Here is a 14829-nt window from a genome sequence, read left to right as displayed (position 1 = left end):
AATACCACCTCTGATGATCTCGGTAGACATGCTGACTTATACCCTAGGACATCTGGTAGTGTAGAGAGGTTAGTGCTACTGCCTTTGCATCCAAAGGTTGCAGGTTTGATCTCTGCCTCTGGCTGTAGGACCCTTGAGCAAGGTACTCACCCTAAATTGCTCCAGTAAAATTACTCAGCTGTCTAAATGGGTAAATAATTATAACCTTAACATTTTAAGTTGCCTTGGAGAAATGTACCCAGGCTGGTGGTAAGAGTTTCACTCAGGTTGAGGTTTTGGACAGTGCAACACCGAACCTTTAAAGTATTGTGGCTGTCAGTAACTGTTGGACAAGTGATCATGGGGGCCAGGAAAAGAGCCCCATCACCATCAGGTGAAGCCGGACACATGAGTTCACTAGCGAGGTGCGAGTGACTGAAGGACGTTGTCAGCCTGCTCATTCACTCCCTAAGTGGCAGCCGCTGTCGTTTGACTCAGCAGAAAACGCTGTTGAATTATTCTGGTTCCTTCTGATGCTATTAAACATGATGAAGATTTACTGACTATAAATGGATGTCTACATTTTTAGACTCGCTGTAGCTCCTTCCGAGGCCACGGCGGCGCAGCGGGCTTGGCCGGGTTCCGCTCTCTGCCGGGTCTGGGGTTTGAGTCCCGCTTGGGGTGCCGTGCAGCGGACCGGCGTCCCGTCCTGGGTGCGTCCCCTCCCCCTCGCGCCCTGCGTTGCCGGGTTAGGCTCCAGCTCGCCACGACCCCGCTCAAGACAAGCAGCTGTTGACAATGGATGGATGTTTTCTGTCCAGCTACCATTTGACAGGGCAGCTTCTTGTGTAATGCTTTGAGGTGCTGTCTTTAAACCGCAAGGCTTTGGCTCAAATCCCACCACCAGGTGTAGCAGCCTTGAGCAACACACTAACTCTAAATTGCCCAGATGTATAAATAGGCAAATAATTACAAGCTGCTTTAGAGAAAAGCATCAGATGAATCTGAATTCTCCAAATCGTTTAGGGGGAAAAAGGCCTCTTGCGTTAATGCAAAGGGGTTACACGTTTGCTTTTCTCACAATTTCTAATCAAAGATGTTCCCTGATTTAAATCCTGTCCTCTGCGTCTGCGTTGATGCCGCATTGTTGTGTGGTGCCGAAGCAGCAGATGGAGCTGAGAGAAAGAAGGAAGTGACTGCGGGGGGAAACCTTCCCAGCAGCACTGTGGATCCATGAGGGGCGTGTCGCCCGCCCAGCTCACTGAGCACCCCCTCCCCCTCATTGCGGACCACCCCTAATTGCCTCTGCTAACAGAGCTCCCAGCGGCAGCCTGCAGGTTTCCTAGAAGAGCCGCGAGGACGAAGGCATCCGTCCTGTCGGCCTGAATCGGCCTTAACAAGCAGCTGCTCGTTTCAGTCGTGCAGGGCTGGTTTGGGGGGGGACTCTAACTGCAGAGGCCAAGGAAGACAGACCGTCCCCCACCACCACTCCCCACACGATCTCTTCCTCCTTCATTCCTTCTCTACTTTCCTCTCTCACTCCCAGCATGTCTGTCGTTCACAATCAGATATCTGCCACTGTCCTGTCCATTGTTCCGCCGCTGTTCCGCTGCAGCGCTGTGCGGAAATGTCAGGTCTCCAGGTAATGAGATGGAACAAGGCACACGGTCATTTATAATCCGCTCTGATTGGATTTTTTTTTTTTGCGGCGTCCACCAAATTCTCTTTTTCGAAGCGCTCGTCATTATCGCCTCCATATTTTTCCCTCCTTAAGCCAATGCGAAGGCTGTGATGTTCCAGTTCTCAGTCTAGTCAATAGCGCAGCAGCGAGACTGTTGACAATTTTATTGGCAGGCTCAAAGTGCAAAAAGAGTGGAGCTGTGGAAATCAGGGCTTAAAGCCACAGCAAGAAAAAATATTAGTCATATAAGGATAAATCCCCTAGCTGTGGACTTGCATGTATTTGTCAGAGATGTTTACTTATTCTTTTCAAACCCACGCAGCCTGGATCTGTCAATGATTTTGCACACTCACCATTTTGCGTCAAAGGCACTTCGGAAAAAATATCAGCGCTACTTGTTTAAATTTTGGGGAAGAAAAGGGAATTGCTGCTGGAACTTGGAACCATCCCAGCTGAGACTGATTTTCAGCATAGCTGTGTGTCTTTATTCATCCTCTATGTTCTTTGTTCTGAAATTCGCTCAAACGCCGTTGACAGCCGTCGGTCCCAATGGAGGGTCGCAGCGATCCGAAGTGCTGGACACATTGGCCTGGAGACGGAACGCACCCTGGGCAGGACGGCAGTCCATCCCAGTGCAATCGCACGCATTCCCGCACGCATTCGCATGGCAGAGGCGACGGAGATTTTCTAACTCTCCTGAAACGCGTTTCTATGAACTGTGGGAGAAAACACACATGAACGCAGGGAGAGCATGGAAATTGCCGGATCCAAATATACGTCGAAACACGGAGCCCAGGCAATTCGAGGGAGCAGCACCATTTCTCGTGTCACCATACTGCTGTGTGCTAAAACTGTTCTGTAAGTATGAACAGAACAGGTGCGGAACGAAGGACCGCAGAGAAGGGCTGCAGTCTATATTCGGCCGTAGGCCTGTAGTCTCGGGTGATACGGTCATCTTGCGCACGCTTGTTTCCATGGCAATGCCCATGAGAACGAGGGGAACAAGCTGCCAGTTTGAAACCTGGCGTTAGGCCTTCCCGTCATGCACCTTGACATACTGTCCAGGCACTGTGCCATCACTTGGACAGTAGGTATCACTAGAAAGCTGGACACGTGTCTAAGAAAGGTTGCCAGTTCAAATCCGCAGAGAAGGGGATTCTGCGGTAATATCCTTGAGCCGGGTGCTTAATCTTAGATGCTTCAGCAAATATCCAGCTTTATTAAGGTGCAGAGCCTAAAATGTAAGCTATTTAAATCACTTTTGCGTCTAGTAAGTGGCTATTTTATGTAATATGGCATAAGCCCACAGCGTCTCGTAAAGGTCCGGCACCCTGGGTGCGCTTCTCCGTTAAACAGCCCACGCTGCATAAAAACTTGCTTATGTTTCATGTTGTCATAGTGCTGCAGCCATTGTGAAAGAAGCCCAGTATATTTTTTAAAAAATGGCCTGTTCTTATCCTTTGGATCATGGTTCATCTGCTATGGGCTTTCAGAATCATGCCAGTCTAGAGCATTTGGTGAATACTGAAATAGTAGAAGTGCGATGGACTGGCGGCCCATCCAGGGTGTGCCCTACTTGGTTTTGCACCCTGTGCTTACTGGGTGGGCTCTGGACCGCCAGGACTCTGAATTGGACAAGCACTTGAGGGAAGTGAGAGAGTGTAGGGAGGAATTCAAAGCAGTCATGCATACACATTTCGCCAAAGTAGGTGCTCAGCAGGGTGGAATTACTGCATGTGAACAGATGGGGGGAAAGGATATGTAAATATATATGGTCATGTGAAATTTCAGAATATTGTTTTTAACGGGGGGAGTGCGGTGGTGCAGCGGGTTTGACCGGGTCCTGCTCTCTGGTGGGTTTGGGGTTTGAGTCCCGCTTGGGGTGCCTTGTGATGGACTGGCGTCCCATCCTGGGTGTGTCCCCTCCCTCTCTGGCCTTGCGCTCTGTGTTGCTGGGTTAGGCTCCGGTTCGCTGTGACCCTGCTCAGGATGAGTGGCTTTGTGTGTGTGTGTGTGTTTTTAATAACAAGCTATGTTCAGTCAGTATGGTCACCGACAGGGACCAAAACCTCAACGTTACTCAGTACTTAATGGTCTATGTGGGACCATTCGTTATATTTCTATAAAGCGCTGGAAGACATATGAAGGCGTCAGGGTATTAAGGTGTTCTGATTGTGCCCGGTGCAGGATGTAGTGTCAACGTCGACTGGGGTCTTTGCATCAGAGATGGTGTAGGGAAGACCAGCAGTGATTCTTTACCATGTTTGGGTGTGTGACGTTCTGGTTGTGTCAATCCTGACTGCACTTATTTCTCCAGTTTGTTCATTGGATGATTTGCAGTGTGAAGAGCAACCCCTCCCCCCCCCCCAAAGCAAAAAGTTGGGGACCCCAGATTTGATGGACATACCGTATGCGTCAACTCATCTGGATCAATAAGTACGGAGACTGAACTGAGACATCTGAAACTGGGTTTAGAATGAGAGAAAAAAGTTGTAAATAACAGAAAAAATGCTCCACCATGTGCTTCAAAGAGACCACATTTATTCCACGTTCCTGCAGTTCAAGGGTGTCAGAAGGTCCCTGCAGGCCCCTACAGAACATGGGGTTTTCAGGAAGGCTCACACTTGGTCACTTGCTTTGAAACAAGGAGCGAGCCATTATGTGAGCCCAGGAGGTGTCTGCTACTCAATCTCACCAGCCGCTGTGGAGCCCAAGGTTCAACACGGCACTCGATGTATGGATGGGAATGCAGATTGCTGTAGAAGGGTGAGGCGCCCGCATGGCTGCCGTCATCTAGTGCCCCGACAACCCTGCTGCAGTCCCTCGTCGCCCACACACACACACACACACACCACCCACTCATTCTCTGGACCCTGAAGGGAGGGGAGGGAGAAGGGAAATACAGATGCTCTCTCCACGCATACAGCACAGAAGCATCTAGACCTTGAAGAAGGCTGCGAGGAGGTGGAGGAGAGCACTGATGTTACCCTTTTGATTGGTTTTAAAGCACCTGAGTCAATGAGGGAGGCAGAGAGCAATTTGCGCCCTGGTGCTTCCATCTCATATTGTGTGTAAAATAGAGCTCACACACACTTCTGCTGCCGCAGAAAGAGCAGCAGGGCCGGATGCCAGAGGTGTCGGTGGTTCTGCTCGTTGCCCGTGCTGGTGCTTCCCTCCTCTGGAGGAGAGCCTGAGGTCGCGTGGTGTTTCCGGAGCGCTTTGGCTTCTCGTCCCGTCGGCACGCTGACTGGTCTCTGTTCTCCAGCACCGTTTTCCTGCTCAGATTACACCATAGATGCCGTACCTCCCAGGGTCCTTCACAGCGAACGTACACCGCACTTCGTGTCTCTCACGCGTTCCTCAACATCGGCGTCTTTCTCGGCTTTTCTTGTCCTTCCCTCATCACATTCGCGTAAAGTCCGTCGGCAAATAGCACGTGGATGCAGTCTCTCGCGAACGCCATCCTTCTCGCAGTGTTCGCATTCCGTCCCTCACAGATAAACTGTGCAAACGTCATCCCCCGCAGACAGCGTCTCTCAGTCGTACAGCATCCGTCATAGGGCAGCCTACTATTATATACAGGGTGGTCAGAGAAAAAGTGAAATAATTGTGCGATATTCTCTGTGCAAAATACCGAGAGGTGCAATATGGAAAGCACTGTGCGTTATCTATTTATTCATCCGCTTGTTTATTCTTTTTCCTTGTCTCTCACATCCTCGCCCATTGCCCGTATTGTGTAGTACGCTTTTGTCCTTGAGGGATAGAGCTGCTGTGATGCAAGACAAATTTCAGAGAAACCTGGCAATTAAGCTCAATCCTATCGTGCAGTATCATGATCAGCATCCCTTGAAAGGTTTTTTATGACCTTTATTTAACTGATGCCATCATCCGATGCCGTTGTTACAACCTTCCGTACTCTCGGAGCACAGCAGGCCATGGCAGGTTCGGGAAGCGACCAGGTGACAGGGTTCTGCTTTTGGATTTTCATGAAAACATAAGACAAGCAGCATAGCTAAGATGAGCGGAGACACGAAAAAGAGCATCTGTCTGTGATCGACGCTCGGCGATGCCCCTCCGTTCGGTACACCTCGGCGACTTTCCTCCATCCATCGGACCGCTGAAATACCGTGGCCGCGCCTGACGCTCGCCTCTTCGTTAGGTGCGGCCAGCGATCCGGGGGGTGGGCATGCTGCATGCCACAGTACTCTACCGCTTACAGTGGTTTACCTCTTCATGTAACTGGGTGACTTTTAGTGCATCAGTGGCGAAGAAGTACCTTGATCAGGAGCAGGGCACCCAGAGAGGGGTTCGATCCCAAGCATTTGAATGGAATGTGTTGGTGGTAACTACAAAAGCTCCTTTTAAAAGAGAGGCACAAGACAGTGGTTCTTCACACGAGATCTTGGCGACTCCCAATCTGCTCTTCCCCACAACCCCTCTCTCCTCTTCTGCTCTGACTGTCTTCCTCCAGCTCTCAGTCCTTCCACTCCTGCTGCTCCCTCCCTCCTCCTGCTTGTCTTGTTAATTCCCTCTCGCCGCCCTCCTGCTCATCTCCCTCAAATATCCTCCGCTCGTGGCACGAGGGGCCCCAGTCCGCCGCGTTCGCACTGGCCAATTTATTTGTGTCACTTTGGATTTTCAGGGGTGCGGAAATCGCCATCCGTCCTGACCCGAAAGCCGGGGATTGGGTGGGGTTGGGGGGGAGCCAGGCTGCGGTGCAAGAGAGATATAGCCCCACTTCCCCTCAGCCCTCTGTGGTGCCCGTCTCCCCCGTGGCTCAGTTGAGATATACCGAGACCCAGGGGAGGGAGGGAGGGAGAGAGACACTCGGCTCTGCTGACAGGGATTTGACAGGGTTTAATTAGCGCAGGACCAGTGCGGCGAAAACCGTTCCTCTGGATTGTTGTCATCTGAGCGGATTAAAACGCTTCTCATAGAGCTAAGCTCTTTCTCATAATGTTGGCAGACGAGGATTAGGGGGGCGGAAGGGGACCGAGCATCACGAGGCAGAGGGAGTCGAAGCAGGACCGCATGTCGGGAGGCGAGCGTCGGTCGCAGCGCGGGGGCCGCGAACAACATACGGCCGGCGCTGGACGGGTGACGAGCCAAGTGTGTCTTTCACTGTCCCTTTACCCTCCCCTCCATGCGCAGACACCGAGGGCTGCGAACACAACTGGAGGAAGTTCCACGGCCACTGCTACAGGCACTTCACGCACCGACACACCTGGGAGGACGCCGAGAAAGACTGCCGCGAGCACAGGGGTCACCTAGCCAGCATCCACTCGCCTCAGGAGCAGGACTTCCTCAACGGTGAGTTCGACGCCCCCGCAGAATTCAGCTTCATTCACGGCAACGTACGGTGCTAGAAATACCACATTGCGGTCCCTGCATTCCTTTCGCCGCATCACGCCTGGAAGCGGACAACGTGACGCACTCGCTCGTTCGCGCCGAGGCCAGTCGGGAGTCTCCGGTTCTCCTGAAACTCGTGTCCTTGGATTGCGGGAGGAAACCAGAGCACCCCGAGGAAGCCCTTGCCGAATCCACGTGGGCTGAGGCCACATCCAATCTCAGAGCCCAGGCTTTGCGAGATCCCAGCGCCTCCCGCTGCGCCACCACGTCGCCGCTATGCTAGACCTTACATAAGAGAGTGATATACCGCCTGGGAAAACCTCTGATTTCACCCTCAGGGTCTGAAAGATAGCAAAACAATAAGAGAAGTAAAACAACAAATAAAAAAGCACCTTTCTGGAAACTTTTTCATTTTTCACTCTCTGATGTTCGGCGTGTGTTTTCTTATTCATTACTCATTTGATTTCTCTTGTCCCGCGGCAATGCTGCTGTAGCACTTGAGCGGTGTACCAGACAGCAGCGGAGCAGGTTAGAGGTTTATAGAGAACAGCACAGGCTAGACTGCAAAGCGGTTTGGAGGCGCCCGTGTTCAGCACAGAGCATCAGTACCCTCGCAGCATGGAATATTTTGGTGAACCTCAGGGCGCGGAACGCACTGGAACACAGGACAAGAGCGACGAACGTGACACTCGAACGTCTCCGGTGAGGTTCGGTATAATGTAGGGTGGGTGTGTTGGAACGAAGACGCAGAGGCAAGTGACCTAAATGCACATTTTTGTTTTGGGAGGTACCAATATAGCACGAGCGCTACTTTAGTCATGCTCAAGATGGAATATTCCTGCGGTCGATACCAACTGGTAAATCAGCTTAGCGATCCAAGTATCCCTAAGTTTTTTCCAGAAATACTTGCATGTTGTAGTCATTATACTATTTTTTTCCCCAAAAAAGGCTGTTTAATTGTCTTGAAAATGGTTGTCTCCACCCCTATGATAAACGGAGCGAAGCCATTAGGAAGATTAATGTGGCCTATAATGATGTTAATCAGTTACATGATGACTGAGATTCCATTACTCAACAGAAAATTCTCATGGAAGCGTTACAGTGATAGCAGTCGGCTTCTCAAGGTGTTTTTCTGTTTTTTTTTTTTTTCCTTTTCGTTTTTTCTTAACTTCACCTACAAGCTGCGGTGAAACAATAAATACAAGACAAGTCTTCAAATCTAGAGACAGCCATGGCAGTAAATAAGAGGCAAATGTGCTTCCTCTATCAGCGTTGAGCTTACAGTTATACTGTATTATTATCCAATGCAATATTAATGAGATTATAATAATTCTATTATTACATATTAATACAAATGTTTTAATGCAGATTAAACATTTTTCCCGGAATAATTTTGACAGATGCAGGTTCCCTGAAAAAACTAATTTCTACAGTGGCCCTCACACTACGGCTGCAGTCTGCAAAGAGAGGAATATCACTTCTTAATGTTTTGCGTGAGACACAGCCTCATGTCGAGTGTAAATTAGTGTAAATTGGTCTGTTTGTGCGGTGGCGCAGTGGGTTGGACCACAATCCTGCTCTCCAGTGGGTCTGGGGTTCGAGTCCCGCTTGGGGTGCCTTGCGACGGACTGGTGTCCTGTCCTGGGTGTGTCCCCTCCCTCTCCAGCCTTACGCCCTGAGTTGCCGGGTTAGGCTCCGGTTCCCTGTGACCCCGTATGGGACAAGCGGTTCTGAAAATGTGTGTGTGTGTGTGTGTGTGGTCCATTTGCCTATGCAGCATTAGCATGCGGTTTGTACAAGGTTCCATGTGGCTGTCTCCTCAGGCCTGAGCCATGAGAATACCTGGATTGGACTGAATGACCGCACGGTGGAGGAGGACTTCCAGTGGACAGACAACATGGCACTGGTAGGTGTCGTCCTCCTCGCCTGCTCCACTGGAACGTGGAAAACGACGAGCTTGTCTTTAAACATCAAGACCCATGATGACATTATTGTTTTTACCAAAGGCTGAACGCACTGCTTTCTGTAGCTGAGCACCAACTTGACATGGACGTACCGTATATTCTAACTGCTTTTCTAGCCCGGCACCCTGAGGACACGGGTTTGAATCCGTGCTCCTTGACTGGCTTGAAAACTCATTGAGAAAATCTTTTAATGCGATGAAATGAAGACACCGTTTTCTGGTAGTTTTTTTAAGCTTCCTTAGGTCCCTGCACCTTATTTAATACATGGGTTGTTTAAAATGACTTGCCAAGTTTGCAGTTCTGTCATTAAAAAGTGGGTGTTTGGGGAGCGCGTCTTCCGCTGGAATATAAAAGGAGCACCCCTTCCGTTCCTGGAACCTGCTGCCTGATGATGGGTCCAGCTCCGTAACCCGTGTGCAGCGTGCTGCCCCCCCCCTCAAATCCATCTCTCTCCCTGCAGCAATATGAGAACTGGAGAGAGAACCAGCCAGACAACTTCTTTGCAGGCGGTGAGGACTGCGTGGTGATGATCGCCCATGAGAACGGCAAGTGGAACGACGTACCCTGCAACTACAACTTGCCCTACATCTGCAAGAAGGGCACAGGTGAGGAGGACGAGCGGTCTCCCGAGGGAGGAAGGCCATTTTAGCCCATGTGATACAGCCCTGGATTTTGCGACCTCTGCCGTTTGTCCCGTTCTTCTTTCTCATTGAGTCCGCTTCACCCGCAGCTCTATGGCTACGGGCCCAGACAGGCAAACATCTCACGACCCTAAAGGTCCTCACTGGCTTCTCTTCTGGGTTTCCGACCTCCTTCGCTTAGCCAGCGAGGGAGGTGACAGCTCACGGGAGCACGTACGACACCAGCCTGAGGTGTTAGGCTTTTAACGGGCCATGTTTGTAACATGGAGACTTTGTGTGAGTAGCGGCTGCGTTTGTCCGGTAACTGCAGGGTAATTTTTACTGGGGCAATTTAGAGTAAGCAGCTCACTCGAGGGTACTAATGCAGAAAGAGAGATTCAAACCTGTGTCCTCGGGCTGCCAGACAGCAGATTTAAATACCACGCCGCTCGCTCCACGTTCGTGCCCCTAAGTGCAGATGGTCATCGGCTCCTTTGAGACGTCGGTCTTTCAGCTCGCTCATTGTGGAAGCGATTCGTCGGGGATGTCACGTTCACTCTAATCCGAGCGTTCGAGTCGGACTCTGCTCCAGACACCCGCTGGACTTGCTCTAGACACAGCCTCTGTTGCGAAGCGCAGAAGTGAGTCACACCGGCGAGGAAGATGAGCCTCGATAGAGACATCTGTCTGTCATTGAGAGCCCTCTCTTCCCGATCCCTAATGAGGCCCTCCCAAAAAACGGGCTGCGCTCAGATCCAGACACGCTCCCCCTGCGGCTCCCCTCCGCTGCAGCGGAGCCGGGCCAGCTGTCGGCCCTCCCCTGGGACATCTGTCTGCTACCGAGGGCGGCTGCCACCTGCCACTGCTTCGCCCACCCCCACGCAGCCGCCGGCCTGCGCCAAGGCGCCCTGCTTTGTGGGAGCTCCTTGTTGGATGCACGCTGGGGGTCACATGCAAAGGAGGGGCTCGCGCAACGGTGTGTCTGTAGGTCCGCTTCGCGTTTGCCTCTCAACGGGAATCATTTGGTCCCTTTGTGGCCGGAGCGCCCAAAGAACACCATCTGGAGACGGGAATTAAAAGTTATGAGCCGTGTCTGCGGTCCTGAATCGCCCACAAGCCGCAAGTCGCAAGCGGCCGCTGCCGAAAAGTATACCGGCCGTGCGCCGCGACGTTGCATGGGTGTGTGTGAAGCCGCAAATGCAGATAGCTCACTGTAACTGTGCCGCTGTGTGAGCGATGCTTTTGGGCCTTGAACTCCCATTGTCTCCGCGGCGACAGAGTGACGTTTAAGCTGTTTAACACATAGCATGAGAGGTGTGAGGCCGCCAGCCCTCGGCAGGGTGTGCTTCGGTAGCTTCAGAGCCGGGCTGCGTTTCTGCACCGCGATCACTCGTGATTTATGGCTCAATTCTTCAGCCAGCTGATCAGCCTTGTGCCCCTTCTATCCTCCCATAACTCGTATCGATCCAATTAACAGCCCCAGAGGCCTCTGCTGCTGGTGGTACCTTGTTCTCCGCTGGGCAGGCAGAGTGACAGCGTAGCGTGTGGAACCGCCAGTCAGCCTTGCCGTATCGGTGCGGCCAACATTGCCGGAAGGAGACCGAAGCGACGAAAGCCGTGGAAGTTGGGAGACTCACGAATCCCGACAAGAACACGTCGATATAAGAGCGTCGGTCCGGTGTTCGGAGGTGTTCCGGGATCAATAGCCGTGGCGAGTGCTGTTTGCTTGTGGGACTTCCTACGCGTACTTGTAAACGCTTGACGGCGTGATGCGTTCCCATCAGGCGCCTGCTGCTACGATCCTGCACTCGACGGGCTCTCTAAGTCTCCTGTGCGGTGGCCCTTCGACTGGGGCCTTCTCGACATCCCGAACCCCCTAGACTGGCATCTGACTACCCAAAGATCAATCTGCCGCTAAATTCCCACGATTAGTCGCCACGGCAGACACACTTTGGGGGGGTTCTCTTCAGGATTAATTTGACTGCAAATGTGGCATGAAATCTGACTCCAGGATTAATGGCATAGGTTTCCCATCCAGACTGATAAAGAGAGACTAATTTAGAGTGGGCGGGGCTTTTGCGTCCTCAGCCCGGTGCAGATTTGCCTCTTCGGGCTCCTGGGACTAATAGGCTGTCACGGAATCCATTATTATTCACTGTGGAGCCGGTACTTTCAGCACACAAAGGAACGGGCTGGCTGTGCCTACAGGGTTTGTCTTTGTCTGAAGAGACGCAGTCAAACAGGATCCATTAGTCATTAGCAAGGGCGCCATCTAGGGAAGGAGCGCCGAGCAGCACCGCACACCAGCCGGCGAGCGTACCCCCCTCCCCTCCGCAAGTTAAAGAGCTGTTCTAATGCCATTTCCATAAGAAGAGCATATAGTGATGTGAACCGACTGCTCTAGTGCAAGTAAGTTGTGACATGCAGTGAACGTGTGCATTTTAAAGGGCGGGTGCTCGGTGTGTTCAGTGTGCGCCTCCTTGGCCCGTGTGTGCAGGACCCCTAAGCTCCTGTATGGTGTACAGGGAGGGAGCCAGGGCACGAGAGCAGTTTTACACCTGTAAACCTCCGAATGTGTCCAAAGTGGTCGTACCCATCGTGTCTCTCCTCTCCAGTGCTGTGCGGAACGCCCCCGTTGGTGGAGAATGCCTTCCTGATCGGCCGCAAGCGCTCGCACTACGACATCCATTCTGTGGTGCGCTACCAGTGCGCTGACGGCTACCTCCAGCGCCACGTCCCCACAGCCAAGTGCCGTGCCAACGGGAAGTGGGACCGGCCCAAGATCATCTGTACAAAATGTGAGTGATGGGCGGTGCTGACAAACACCCGTGGGGGTAAAATACGAGTTGCAGGGAGTTTTCAGTTTTACCCACTTATGTAACAGAAGGTGAGGTCCATGCTGGAGGTTAACAGTAAACCCCTCCGAGACCTGAACCAGGAAGGTTGTGGCAATACTGTAAGTTTAATTCTCTCTGCTGCTCCACCTATTGCATAATGTGGGGAGCAGGGGGGTCCCTTCTAAATAATCTTTGAAGAACTTTTTGAAGCGCGTGGCTATTCAATATTTAAAAGTCTATTTATAAAGTAATGCCAGTTAAAATTTTAGCTTGTTTATCCAGAAATAATTTGAATAAAGAAAATTTAAGGAAGCGGCACATTCAGAACATATTTGTGTGTGTAACACACACATTCATCATGTGGGTAAGGTTGAAGGTGTGAACACGGCAACAATCGCCATTCGACAAGCAAACGGCATAATCGGCCCGTCTTACCAGAGTTCAGACACTTCAACACTTTGACCAAAGCTGTCAGTGTCACAAAGCACCAACTTTGCACCCCTATTGTGGGATATGAGAAAAGGGCTCAGATCCTAAGAGCTATTAAAGGACAGAATTTAAAGTGGACACTTGGTGCCGAGCAGCTCAAGCTGTTCGCTTCATGGACTTGCGGAGAGATGCAGTGAGAACCACTGATGTAACAGCAAGGTGTCAGAAGAGTTACACTGTAATATCTTGAAATGCAGTATTAGTATATCATTTACATTTTTTCACTTAGTAGACACTTTTGTCCAAAGCAACTTCCAATGAACTCTATGTAGTGTTACTAGGCCACACACCTTATTCACCATGGTGACTTACACTGCTAGATACACTATTTACACTGGGTCACTCATCCGTACATCAGTAGAACACACTCTCTCTGTGTCACTCACACGCTATAGGGTGACCCAAACAGAATGTCTTTGGACTGTAGGAGGAAACCAGAGCACCCAGAGGAAACCCACACAGGAAGAACATACAAACTCCACACAGACTGAGCAGGATTGAACCCACATTCTCTTGCACCACCGAGGCACTGTTAGACAGCAGTGCTACTCGCTGTGCCACTGTGCCACATCATCACATTAGTGCACAACTAGTGAAGCAGGAATATTAAAAGTAAACTGGTGCTGCATAGATTTCATCTCATGTGCAATTTGGATAGAAAATAAAGAACTCGTGTGGAATGTAGCGATGAGCTCGCTCCTCAATCGATCGTGACCCGGAGCGTCTCACCGGTGAAGCGAAGAAAGGGCCGCGCTCACCAGGCCATCTCGACCGACTGCTTCAGCAGCATCACCTTGGGCTCGGTTGAGTGCCTGCGGGCTGTTGGCTTCAAGCAGAAAGAGAAGGGCTGCCTTTTCTGCTGCACGACCCCGTGGTGTTGCTGGACACGCTCCTGCTGAATGCAGAACAGATGACTCTCCGAAGCGGAGCTGCAGTAGGTTCCGCCGCTACTCTCCCCAGGCTTGCGTGCAGGGAGGTGTGTGCCTTGGAGAAGTGCACACACACTGCTTCAAAGCACCCCAGCCAGCAAAACCAGAAAATACTACACTGGAAAACAAGTCTACGGAAAACTAAGTACCACATTCAGTCAGGTGATACTGGTTCACCGTGTCTTGAAATGAAGTGGAAAAACTTTGCTGTCACTGGAATATTAGATCCAAAGTCCTTCATACGAGGTCTTATTCCCGACAGAATTTCAACAGTTCTGGAAACACTGAAGGAGAGAAATTGATGTACGATTGTGAAGGGAGAATTTATTGAATTCTTAGAGCAGGTGGGTCTTTAGCCCGTGGCAAAACAAAGTAAATGACGTGTTCTTGTTCCAAGGGGCCGCGGGAGGACAGGAACGATCTCGAAACGTGCACTGCTGTGTGCGCACAACGAAATGCAGCTGTGATTTTTTTTTTGTTTTTCTCTTAAGCTCTGTCCCCTTTGTCCTCTTGCAGCTCGCAGATCCCACCGCTACCGGCGCCACCACCACAAGTCCCAGCGGCAGCGCCGAAAGCACAAGAAGCACGGCGGGGCAGGAGGTCACAGGGGTGAGGAGGAGGGCCACGGCCACTTCTGAACCAAATCGCCGCGGTCCTCCGGAGCCCTGGTCCTCGCTCTGCTCCGGACCCCCGGTCTCAGATCGTAGAGCCGGGCTGACAGTCCTACTTGACTGTGAGGCTTGGAAGGCCACTACCAGGCCTGACCGGGACAACAGCAAGCCCTCTCCTCTCATCCGCCCTCATTTCTCTCCCTCATTTCTATTTGTATTCCGACTCTTTTCAAGGGATCACTTGTTTGTCTCATCGTGAAAATTCCCGCTTTTCCTTTGGTCGTGCGCTTTTTGTACCATCGTTTTTCTTAAGGCGTCGAGCGTTTCATTAATTGTAGGGGACGGAGTTTAGTAAGCGAATAATTAAATA

At 51.3% G+C, this 14829-nt stretch overlaps 1 protein-coding gene across 1 annotated transcript in view; it reads left to right on the top strand.

Moving 5' to 3' along the window:
• ncanb (neurocan b) overlaps positions 1 to 14829 on the top strand; it is a 92477-nt gene extending 77648 nt beyond the window's left edge. Inside the window, exons 11-15 of the mRNA XM_018728090.2 lie at positions 6812 to 6970; positions 8833 to 8915; positions 9434 to 9578; positions 12209 to 12391; positions 14365 to 14829. Coding sequence (XP_018583606.2) covers positions 6812 to 6970; positions 8833 to 8915; positions 9434 to 9578; positions 12209 to 12391; positions 14365 to 14486 — 692 coding nt within the window. The 3' untranslated portion in view covers positions 14487 to 14829. The remainder of the gene's footprint in view (positions 1 to 6811; positions 6971 to 8832; positions 8916 to 9433; positions 9579 to 12208; positions 12392 to 14364) is intronic.

This window comes from Scleropages formosus, chromosome 9, assembly GCF_900964775.1.
Source record: "Scleropages formosus chromosome 9, fSclFor1.1, whole genome shotgun sequence".
NCBI classification, from domain to species: Eukaryota; Metazoa; Chordata; class Actinopteri; order Osteoglossiformes; family Osteoglossidae; genus Scleropages; species Scleropages formosus.
This window is presented reverse-complemented; position numbering and strand designations above follow the sequence as displayed.